The following is a 12,093-nucleotide window of genomic DNA, read 5'->3' as shown; positions in this document are numbered from 1 at the left end:
AACCGCGACAGCATCAATCGCTAGCACTTCGCCCACCCTACTTGCGAGTTGTTTGATCACCGCCTAGGTGCGGAATAGAGGCGGGATCTTGTGAATTTGGATCCACACGTCCACATGGTTAGGGATCTTCGTCGGGGCCATGGTTGCCCCATCATAGGGTTCCGTCATGAGCGCGCACTTGCGAAAAAGCCATGGACCATCCTCCATAATCCTCTCCCAATCTCCCAGAAAAAAGGCTTGTAGGAGGAACAGATTTGGTTCAAGCTCACGGAAAGTAACCTCCCGATCTGCACCCCAGGCGGAGTGCATGGTAGCCTCGAGGGCCCCCTTGCCGAATTTCTTCCTGGTCAGCACCTTCGCCACCGCCATCCACTTCACCGACGGGAGACTACTTACGTCCTCCTTCCCGATCACCACATCATTGAGCTCCGCATCGTGAAGTTTCAGATTCTTCAGCAGATCGTCAACGTCGACCGTCGACTTGCCTCCCATACCATCGCGCCGCTGAGAGCTTTCCGCCGCCACGTCCCGAGAATGGATCTACCCCGGCACCCCATCTCACTGCTACACAACCAAGGCCACAACCAAGGCCGGGAAGCTAGACGAGCCAACCCCTTGGTCAGCCCGAGTCGGAGGGGAGAGATTGGGTGCAAGGGAAGAGCGATCCGGCGTAGGAACTCGGCGGAGAAAAATCGCCGCCGACGTCACGTTAACCATAGAGAAACCCTAGGTCGTCTATACACGGATACGTTACGTGATCTTTGTTTTTTGGCCATCTGGCTTGTCGCTGGTTCTCGTCAGAAAAGAAAAATGAAATCCTGGCCCATGTAGGCCTGGTAGGTGATAATGCAGGTGTTTCCTTGTCTCCCGTCAGGCCTGACTCTCGGGTAGATTCCTCTTGGGCCAACTATGCTGTGAAATCGTAGAAATTCCAAACCCAAATCATCGGGGCCTTCCTGCCGTGGGCCTTGCGGGCACCACTAGCACACTTTCTGCTGTGGCCTGGGAGGCACCGTCCACCGACCATTCGCAGGGTATCATGGCGTGCGAGGCCGTTGGGCGCCAGTGACGTGGTCGTGGAGTAGTACGGAGGAACCTGTCGATAAACTCAACCGATGCACGGGTCGATGGCCATCGACAGCAGCTGTGGCACGTACGCTCGTTATTGAAGCCAAGGCCTTGTAATGGTCTAGGATCCAAACCATTACCAACCCAACCCACAGTGCCAGACTCTATGCCACCAAACTAATCCAATCTAAAATCAAGCTTTGGGATCCAAACCAATCCGAGTCACATCCCTTGTCAGACCAAACCAAACCACAAAATGGTTTCAAACCAACTTCCAAACCCGTTTCAACCCCACGAGAGAACCAAAGACCAGTGAAGAGGACCTTCGCCATGAAGGAGACGACGACATGCTGGTCGAGTTGAAGCTGCAGTCCTTCTCTTCCTCCTCCTCCTCCTCTTCGTGGTCGCCCTCGTGGATGGTATCCACGACGCCGAGATCTGCCAGGTTCTGCTCATTTCCATTACTCACACACGCCGACATGGGGGGCTCGCGGACGCGGCCGCTGGACCAGGGCCTCGTGGCCGACCTCCCCCTCCTCCCAGAGAAGCTCCCGGAGCTCCACCAGGTAGCCGGCCTCCGCGCCGGAGGTGGAACCGGCGGCGCGGCGTGCGAAGAAGGCGCACAGGAAGGGGCTCCGCACGGCGCAACGGGGACGATGCGCGCGTCGGCGAGGAAGGCGCAGCGATCTGGCAAGCGGAAGGCGGCGGCGAGGTTGTCGAAGAGGCGGCGACGAGATCCGTGAAAGACAACTGCTTCTCTGGCCTTTACCCACGCGTTAAGCCCAGGTGGGATCTACCGGTTCAGCCCATAAAAAACCAAACTGATTGAACCCAAACCAAACTGTACCGGACCGCTTTTCTTTTAGAACCAAACCAAACCAATCCATTAGCATGGTCAACCCATTTCCACCCAGCCAAAGACGATCCAATTAAGGACCCAAACCATTAAAACCATTTAGATCCAACCCATTACCAGGCCTAAGCCACCGCACGGGTTGAGCACACAGACAGGCTTCAAAAACGTGTGGCGTGCCCGTGCAGGAGTCACCAAGCAAGCAAGCACGTCCGTTCATGCGTGTTGCATGTTCGCGTGTAGTGGAGAGCACCGCGCCGTACGGCAACACTGTGTCTTTGTGTTCTTCTGTGACCGAAGTTGCTTTCGGCTTTGGGTTATCTGGCCCAAAGCGTGCGGGCCGCCAAATGGTTCCCGTGAGCTGACGCGAGTGTACGTGCACATACTTGGGAAAGCGACAACAAGCGTTCCGCAGGTTTTGGGTTGGGCCGGTATGAACTGTGATTGTAGTCCGCCCGAGGACACTTCCGGAGTGAACGAGATGGCATCCCAAAACTAGATGTCACGTTTCTAGATCCATCGTGTCTGTTTGGAGCAACCTACAAGTTGTAGACTACAACTGAATCAGATGACCGGTTTTGTAAATCGCCAATTCAGATTGGTCTTTTCTATTAGCCGAAGGGAAACCGGCCTATTTCGGGCAGGCTTGGGCTTGGGCTGGGGCTTTGTCAATCCGTGGCCAGTTGCATCTTTAAAGCCTGTCACGAGCTCTGCTTCGGCGAAGACACGGACATGGCCAGCGGTCGCACACCTGCGTCCCGATGCGCCGTCTCTTCAACGTCAAGCTACATGCATGCGGCCATGGCAACCAGCACTAGGCGCCATTCACACAAAGCGCGTGCATTATAGTGCATATAATGACCGACCGAGCGAGCTGAGGCGTGAAGCAGACGCGTTCCCCTCCGTCTAGCGAGACAGACATGCGGGGCGCGTTTCAGATCCTCCACTCGTGCTACTACGTGTCGCCGCGATTTTCTTAAAGCCGGACATGCCGTCGGCACGGCAACCTTCGTGTGGTTTGCACTCTGGATCAGCGGAACGCACTCTTGAACTGGGTCGCCCGGCACGGGAGGGAATGATCTGTTGGGTGCGTGAAGGGATTTGGCAGATGGCTGTAATAAGATAGCGGCGTATTACATGGGGAGTTGGGAGCAGGACAGAGCTGTGTTCTATTGCCACGGCAGGCTGCGTGACATGGGTATACATTACTGGAGAGTGGAGACCGTTCGTACATCCATCAATAACAAAAGAGACATCGGTTGTAGACTTGTGCTAAGGGCCGAACCAACTTCCAGCTTACCATGATCGGCCGCAGCTCTTGCTGATGACGTACACAATTTGGCAGTAGCGAACAAAAGTCTCGACTTTCAACGGCCGAAATCTCAATGTCGGCGCGGCTGGCGGCCATGTTGTGCAACAGCGATCCATTCCAGCTAGAGCAAACACCGACGAACTCCACTGAACATCTCGATCTGTAGGCTTGACGTCTCACTCACTGACAGCTTTGGCCCACGGAATCGCACCCACCGGTACACTTAGCTGTCCTCTTAACGACATCCTGTACGCGCACCAAATTGAGCAGCAGAGAAGGATTTACGCCCATGCCGCTCCTGCTAGATATTTTCAGGTCGAAAACGCGACAGCGTGGGTCCTCAAGTGAAAGGCATCAGTGCTTAATTAACTGGTCTTTGCTATGGAGTAGATCCTAGCTGTTCGATCTATCACTGCTCTCTTGGTCCCCACCCCTGGCCGGTCGGTATGCAGCCCCCGGCGTTTTGGAGAAGAAAAAAAAGTCCGCTCTCCACACCGGGCTTGGTCCAACAGCTAGCAACAGCTAAAACAACCTCGTTGCCTGGCCAGTGATGAACTGTCATTGCCAAAGCCCAGATCCAGACCAGCGACGGATACCTACGAACCAACCTCTCTCTTTTCACTTTGTCGGCGCCTACCATGTTGTAGCCATACGCATTTGTCTCCGCTACACCCATCGGAGATTCGCCAAGGCGAAACGAGCATATATATACTCCCATGCGGCCATGCCCAAATAGGCAAATACGGAGTATACTACAACTACTTCTTCTGTTCAAAAGAGATGTCTCAATTTGACTAAATTTTAATGCATCTATATAATAATTTATGTCTAAACACATCCAAATTTTGACGAATTTAAGACTTTTTTGTTGAACGGGAAAAGTACGACTTTGCGATATGTGGAGAAAACAGTGCGCACAAGCGACACGCGGATGGACAGCATGATTCAACTTGATGTATAGTAATTTTCTACGGAGTAGTAATTTGCACAGGGGAATCGGTCGCCGACGACAGATGGACAACACGCGAGGGTACAAAGGATGTGGAAGCGACATTTGCCAGGTGGTTGTGACCTTGCTGGCGTGAGATCGATGCACACACGTATGATTTCTTGATATGTCGCCAAACGGCAGCTGACAGCTCTTTTCGCAAAGATTTCAGCGGCCGGTACCATCCTGCTGGTAGATTACAGAAACGCACATAGGGGCTGGTGGGTGAACAACACCGAGCGCAAAGAGCTAAGCGCTAACAAAAAGGATGGAAATGTCATTGTCGGTAGAAAAAACTATATTAATCTCGGCAGCAAAAAACGTCGGCCGGTCGCAAGTGCGTGGTAGGGGCAAACAGAGTTTCTTTGAGTGGGCGCAATCAGTGGAAAAACGGTGTTGCAGAAAGGGGGTCCAGTCAGGGGTCCAGACCGTCTTATCATTTCTTTTTAAGAAGCCAAAAGAATGTCGAGAGGAGGAGATCGATAAGGCAAGCTAAACACTCTACCCTCCATTTGCACCATACCATGATTCCCACCGGTCATTTGCTAGCTGTGGTAAAGTTTACAACACGGTTTAAGAATGGAAGGCTGCGTATGTGGAGATGAGCGGCGGACGAGTAATGAAAGCCCAATTGGCAATTTGGCCGTCAGTTTGCTCATCGGAGATCAAATTATATTATGTCCGTGATACTGTTGCGTAAACGGAAACATCTTACTACATCCGCACGCAATTGATACACGAAAGTGGGTCACTGCATAAAAACAAATGAGAGCAGGTAGTGCATAGGAAAATGGAACCATACCACACTGCATCGGACGGAGCAAGGGACACGGAGGCAGCAGTCCTCGAATGCCCTCGTGTCAATTCGCTCCAGAAAAAAATATCATACAATTTTTGTGGAATTAAAAATTTATACTCCTATATAGGAATTTTTTTAGGGCAAAAGAATATAGGCAAAAATGACTACAGGCATATATTAAACCAAAATAACCTGTACAAGAAAAAGAAAAGAAGGCAAATGCCCCCAAAAAGGACTATCTAAAGGCATTAAGCCATGTCGTGAATGCGGGGTAGTTTTTTCTCTTGACTACGGAAAATGAGATTCAGTTCCTCCTCAAAGATATGTCTGCATCTGTATAGAGTTGGAGTCTTATGGTTGAAGATGTATCATTCCTAGATTTTCAAATGCTCTAAGCAACTAGGATGGTAATTTCAATGAAGAAAGGCACATTGAGTTCTTGCTTCAACGAGGCTACATTACTGCACACATTCAGGTGCGATACGACGTGAGGACAATAAAATTCCAGCAAGCTCGTGCAAAAGGCAATGGAAAAAGAGATGATCTTTGGTCTCTAGGATGTGCCTATCACAGAGGATGGATTCTTGTGAAGAAAGATGAAAGTTTATTTCTGTAGCATAACTCGAGTATCGAGGCGATCAATGAGGAGAAGCCAGACAAAAATCTTGTGCTTCAGCTGGCAGCATGATGACCAAATCCATGCGGGGGTATTTCAAGGTGGGGAACTTGTGCATTGTAAGCATTTGAGGGAATGAAGCCATCTTTTCTTTTTCCAAATATAAGACCATGTATCTGACTCATTTGTGACCTGAAAGATGTTGATTAGGTAATTGCACATGTGCATTTCAGAGACTGGCAATTGAAACAATGTTTCAGTTTCTTCAGTTTGAAAGAGCTTCTGAACAGTGATGTTCATATGGTCAATGGCAAATGAGTACAGAAGAGGCCATTGTGCAGCCACTGGGATGTCATTCCAGTTATCCTTCCAAAAAATGATAGAAGCACCGCTCTTAGTAGTGTAGACAGTGAGCGGCTTGATTCATAAGATTAGATTCCGTAGGAATTCATATGGTTCAGTTTCCACTCATTTGAAGAGAAAATTCATAAGATTAGATTCCGTAGGAATTTTGTTTGTTTCTATGACAACTTTGTCCATGTCCATGCACAAAATTATCATAGAAATTTATGCCTCTTCACGACACCACAACATAGAATTCTCCGACCAATGGTTGCAGGGAATTCTCTACCGTGGTGTACTGTTTTTCATGTGATGCATCAAACCGATTGACATGCCTATACTTGTGTTTTATTTGTCTGTAGGAAACAACATGTCATGACATATCAGTTCCGAGTTTTCCACGTCCCCGCATCTTGAAACTCCTACGAATCACACCTGTGAGGAAGCTAGAGAACCAGACCATTGGTTTTAGTTCCCGTATTTATGAATCATTTTTTCTCAAATCAGAAAGATAATACTACCTACATTAATAAATAGTTTATTTATTCTATTCGTTCATTTGAACACAATCGTTGTATATTAGCTTCGTCCCTACCTTCTAGTGCGGGGTAGAATCGTGGATGCCCGATCGGATCATCACCCTAAGTCCAAAGGCAACCTTCCCTTGACCATTTCATCATCCTTGCGCCAATTCTTGTTTTTCCACTCAGCCAACGCGTCTCCACCCTCCAATTCAAGCATTAGATGGCTTCCCCTTCCATCTTTATCCTTGCGCTACTTCTTATTTTTCCTCTGACCCAACGCACCTCCACCTTCGGTTGAACCATTAGACAACCGTAGCTATTGACACCAAGATCATATTGGTATATAAGATCACGAGATTATCGCTAGATACGCAGGCGTAGCAAAGTTAGAGTCGGGTAGTGCGCTGATGCAATTGTAGCCGTCTGGCAGCTTCTCATAGACTCCTTGAGCGGTTTGTTAGAGCATCACAGGTGCAATGCCTCCAAATTACCCATATGTACAAAGAGGAATGACGTGTGGTGGAGTACTTGATCCATTCAAACAATTTGGGCGCTGGGGTGGACATCAAGGTCGTGTTTGGGTAAACTCTGTCCCTCTGTTTATGTAGACATCTATGTAGACATTCAGAGAAGGATCAACACTTGAGACCCATTAGGACTCATTTTTTCCAAAATCAACGTGGATCCAATCCGTGTGTCTCCATTCCTCTTAAGCGTGCAACTCTATCGGTTAATGACCGTTTTGACACGACTTAAAATACTTCCAAATTCGCACACACAACCTCGAGTAGATTTGTAATTGTATCATCATCAGGGCACGCTCTGTCTCTATTTAATACAATCAAATGAATCACAGCTCCTAAGTCACATCAATATTTGAGAAATTAGTTTATTTGTTTGAACAAGAAAGGTTTAAACAAACAATAAACTGACTCGTTTGCATCTCCAGAGTGGAGAACACTCGTCGAAATGATTTTCTGGACAAAGTCCATTGCCGATGGATGCTCGGTAGTCCGCGGACATGACCTCCTTCCCGCTTAAAAAACATCGCGACATACTACAACCCAACCGTGGCGCGAACTTGTTGCGGTGCCACCGCTGCACCAGTACTCCTACCTCGCAAGAGTCGCTGTACTGCTACCAGAAAGCGGTTTGCGGCGAGGAGGTGAGCCGCAGTCCACCCACAACGCTGTGCTACTCTGTCCGTCCGTCCGTCCGTCCGTGCATCAAGCGACAAGCATGACAACGAGTCGGGATCCATCCACCGGCGCTGGTCCTCGTCACACAGCACAGGTCCACAGCAACTCAACTCATTTTCCTCCGATTTCCCTCCGCAACGACCGCAGGTTGCTTCAACCAGTCGACCCGAGCAGAGCGCAACCGATCACGACGCGCAACTCCACCAGCGCTAGCTCTATCTCTAGTTCGGCCACTGTGTGTTTGGCGCGAGGCCTCAAGCACAGTTATTGGCTGGCACACCACACCGCCCTCGTGCCTGCCACCCAAAAACACACACTGGCGTCAAACCGAAACAGCCGGGTTTAGTACCATTGCGATCCAGATGACCAGATTAGTGCTGCGGGAGAGAGTATAAATATTGCGGGTGGGGTACCGTGCAGTTTACCCAACCGGCGGAAAAAGGGACAAGATCATCGTAACAAGGCCCGAGGCGCGGGCCTGCTTTTCGAGCTCCCGCCGACGGAACCCGAGGAAGGCCGCTTTCTCTTGGAAACACGCCTTTTTGCGGCGACCGATGGTTGTGCGAAGCGATGCAAAGCTTATTTATTTAAAAGCACAGCGCGCGCACTCTACACACCCCAAAGCGAGAGAGAAGAAAGAAACGAAGCGGGAGCTTTGACCGGGTCAGAGAGGACCTGACGGTGCCATGCGCTGCATGCAGATACGGAGTGAGAAAGAGACGAAGAGGAGTTATCATACGTGCGTTTAAAGGTCCGTATACGCCTCAGAGGTCATTAATGGCGAGGAGAGCTCCAGCGGATGGCGACGCCAGAGCCACCCGTTCCCAGCTATACCGATCGACCGCTGGACCAGGCGAGCGAACAAAGCCAGCCAAGAGGCCGGACGCGTCGTTTTCAGGAGGGGGAATGCTGCTGAGGATGGAGATGCAGATGCAGATCCCATGACCCACAACCAGTCAGATTCTCAAGCTGTTAGGCGCTCCAGACAAACCGTTCTCCTCACATGTACGCCACAATCATCAAGCCATAACAAGGAAAAAACAGAGATGATTAAGAAGCCTTCTTTAGCACCTGACACACTTCATTAGAAAAAAATACCCTATTCATCCATCCACATAATAAAGGACTAAAATAGTTATATATTATACCGAGCCAACTTTGAGGCTACAAATGAAATGCTAACACTCCCAGTAGCAGTAACCTTCTTGTGCCAGACCAAAACAAAAGTTACCGACTAGGAGTACTAGCTCGCTAGTACAACAAAAATAGTTAAATAACGCTATCTTTCTTACACAACGAAACGAACACCCTTATTCATGGAGCCCACGGCAAGCTTCATTTGCAAGTAAAAGGCTGCAAAAGTAGGGAAGTGAGAGCGAGACCTTAGCTGGATGTGTGCTGGTACTTCCTGGCAGGCAAAGCAAGCGGCAAACCCATCCATGGAGAAATGGGTTCGCCTATTTTGGCTTCCCCAAAGATAATACCCCATCTGAGAAATCATTTCACATTATCTTCTCATTTTGCCTTGCTACAAACAGCTAGCACCTCTCACGTCTCCAAAAGTACCACTTATTATTTCTTCCAAACCACTCCTTGATCCTACTGGACATGGAATTTCTTCCGAGTTCATCCATCTCCACCACTCCGTCCGCACCCAAAAACCAATTTATCACCAATCCAAAATAAACACACCTAAGGCTGATGCTACTACTGCTTCCTACATCTATTGCTAGTACTACAACCTAACACCAAGTACTAGTACTACTAATTTTTATTATTAAGATTTAGTTCAACGCAAAAACAGACGGAAGGGCGTCGCCTGAATCTTTGTGGCTGCCTTCAACTGCTCCGGCCGGCGACAGGGCTCACGGACTGTGGCAGAGCGCCTGCGGCGGCGAGGGCACGGGCTCCGCTGCTCGCACCTTCTGACTCGCGAGCATGGCGTTACTCCGACTAATCAAGGCGTCTGCACAGAAAACAGAGTTCGATATAAGATGAGACGCTTGCCATTACAGAGAAGGACATCGAGATTACTAGTTTGAGATGGTTACCATGATCGAGAACGAAGCCGCCGGGGTAGCGAGGCTGGGCGCCAAGGTCGTCGAGGTTGAGATTCAGAGCGTGCACGACGCGGGCGGGGACAAGAACCGTCGAGCAGCCTGCATGACGCAGAAAACACCAAACAAGAAGAATATTTAGCAAACGAACGCCAACCCGCGAGGAATCCAGAACAGAAGCCAAACGGCCTAGGCCAAACGAGTGTTACGAAGGAGACGCACTTGGCTTTTTCTTGGGCTCTGCGGGGGCGCCGGCCGGTCGCGGGAGGAAGACTCCGGTGCCGTTGCGCTCGCGCTTGGCGCCGGGAGGGGCGAGGAACACGGCGCGCATGCCAGGATGCGGCGCCGGGGCGTGCTGCGTCTTTAGCAGCGGAGGGAACGCCGCGGGGCTCAGGTCGAGTGAAGCGGCGGCGCCGCCGCCGCAGCCGGCCCTTTTGGCTGCCGCGTTACGGCGCACGCCCCATGTGGCGGCCGCAGCCAGCTGATGTTCCCTCTGCTGTTTAAGGAGCTGCTGCTGTTTTAGGAGATGAAACTGCAAAACGAAACGAATCAAGCATTAAGTACATATTCAGCAACAACAAATCCTTTAGGTAGGAGACACCCAGCAGCGAGAACGCGACAGAATCGAAACGCACCCTGGCAGCCAGTATCTGGCGCTGCGTGACGAAGTGGGCGAACGGGTGGTAGTACGCGCCGGCGGGGACAGGAGCGCCTGCCATGGGAGGCGGCGGCGGTGGCGAAGTATTGCGCGCTGGCGGCGCGAAGACGCCGGGGTCCTGGAGGCCGTAGGGGTTGCGATGGGTCACCTGCAAGCGCTCCACCTGACCGGCGGCCTCGTAGAGGAGGTCCCACGGGTCAGTCGGCTGCTGCTCCAGCGGCGACGACGGCGGCGAGTTCCCCTGAGACGCGCCACCGTCCGGGCTCTCCTGGCCCGACTTGGGCAGCCCGCACAGCGTCGACTTGGGCGACTGTGCCATCACATCCTCCTGCCGAGAACAAATCAACGACCATGAACTTCCACACCAGAAACCACACATACTCCGCACAACAAACCGACGAAAGAAGAAAGGGGAACAAACCTTTGGAGGTGGGGCGGCGAAGCCGTCGGCGGCGAGGAGGCCCGCGAGACGGCACGAGAGGCCGGCCATGCACTCCTCGTCGCTCTGGCTGCTCGCGGCCACTGCGGCCTTCTCCTCCTCCGAGAAGAAGTTGTCGTCGAGGAACTCGTCAGGGAGCAGGAACTCCTCGGCGCCGTCAGACCACTCCATCGCCATTTCTTCCACTTTCAACGCTCCTCTTCGTCTGCGGCGCGGCCGGCGAGGAGTAATGATGGAGCCCCGTCCCCGCGTACAAGGCGGCTCACAGCAGGCGAAGCTGTATGGATGGAGAGGAGAGAGAGCTGTGGTTATCGCCGAAAAGAGAGGTGTGAGGCGGGAGGGGTGGGGGGCGGAGAAGGAGGTGGAGGGGAATGTCGATGCACGACGGCCTCAATTCTGGGCGGGTCCAAATGCATTTTGGGCTTATAAAAGGAGCGAGAGAGATCAAAAAAGAAAGAGAGGATTGGATTAAATTAGTGGGAAACGAATTCTTTTTCGTGCATTTGGGGGTTTCGGTGACGATCGACGGGGTACGGTTCTCTTTTGCACCTGGCCGGCCAGAATAGTTATTTTGGGCGCACATACGTACATACATACGGAGTACTAACGTTCTTTCAAGAGATCTGGTTTCCGGTTTATGTATAGGCGATCGTATACCGTAATTTTTTCCCCAAATTATCCGTATACTGTATCAGCATCTAAGTACTGCTGTCATTTTATTTCGCTCTTACCAGTCACCAAAAGTTCTGTCGGTATTTCTCGTATATACGCAGGACGAGAATGCGGAGGCGACGGCAGCAGGCAAGGCAGTGTTCGTTGTTGTGAGCGGGAGTTGTACTGAGGTTAAGTCATTAAATTCGCCATGGTGGCGCGAGTAAAGAAGCGGCGAGATCTTTGTCACGCGGTCACGAGGATTGCGTCAGGACGAGATTGTTTTTCGGCAGCGGGAGTTTAAAGATTTACAGCGCATTAAAGTCGTGGGAGCTTTAAAGTCGGGGTGGGATACGGTAGTATACGGAGTGGGGAGAAAAGGAAAAGGGCATGGGTTGATGGCTTGATGCCGCTGGTGTCCGGTACATGTCGAGTGCAGTAGAAAAATAAAGGTAAGAAAATGCTCGCCAGCGGGCTGCGAGCGGCAGGCAACAATGGGCAGCGTGCCCAGTAAAACGGTGCCTCGCCGGAACGTACTACTAGTAGTAGTACTACTCCGAGGCGGCGCCGGAATAAACATGGCCCCG

General features: G+C 51.1%; 1 protein-coding gene across 1 annotated transcript; it reads right to left on the bottom strand.

Moving 5' to 3' along the window:
* Positions 1-8,820: 8,820 nt before the first annotated feature.
* LOC100839804 (splicing factor 1) lies at positions 8,821-11,271 on the bottom strand. Its single transcript, XM_003566141.3, has 5 exons — positions 10,838-11,271; positions 10,394-10,744; positions 9,981-10,290; positions 9,753-9,860; positions 8,821-9,667 (listed from the first exon to the last, which is right to left on the bottom strand). The coding sequence occupies exons 1-5, from the start codon at positions 11,030-11,032 to the stop codon at positions 9,567-9,569; spliced, it is 1,065 nt and encodes a 354-aa protein (XP_003566189.1). The 5' UTR covers positions 11,033-11,271; the 3' UTR covers positions 8,821-9,566.
* Positions 11,272-12,093: the final 822 nt, after the last annotated feature.

This window comes from Brachypodium distachyon, chromosome 2, assembly GCF_000005505.3.
Source record: "Brachypodium distachyon strain Bd21 chromosome 2, Brachypodium_distachyon_v3.0, whole genome shotgun sequence".
Classification (NCBI taxonomy): Eukaryota; Viridiplantae; Streptophyta; class Magnoliopsida; order Poales; family Poaceae; genus Brachypodium; species Brachypodium distachyon.
This window is presented reverse-complemented; position numbering and strand designations above follow the sequence as displayed.

Coding starts and splice junctions, on each gene's coding strand:
- LOC100839804 (XM_003566141.3), bottom strand. CDS start 11,032: ATGGCGATGGAGTGGTCTGACGGCGCCGAGGAGTTCCTGCTCCCTGAC. Junction 10,291..10,393: donor GCCAGATACTGGCTGCCAGG/GTGCGTTTCGAT, acceptor TTCGTTTTGCAG/TTTCATCTCCTAAAACAGCA. Junction 9,861..9,980: donor AGAGCCCAAGAAAAAGCCAA/GTGCGTCTCCTT, acceptor TGCGTCATGCAG/GCTGCTCGACGGTTCTTGTC.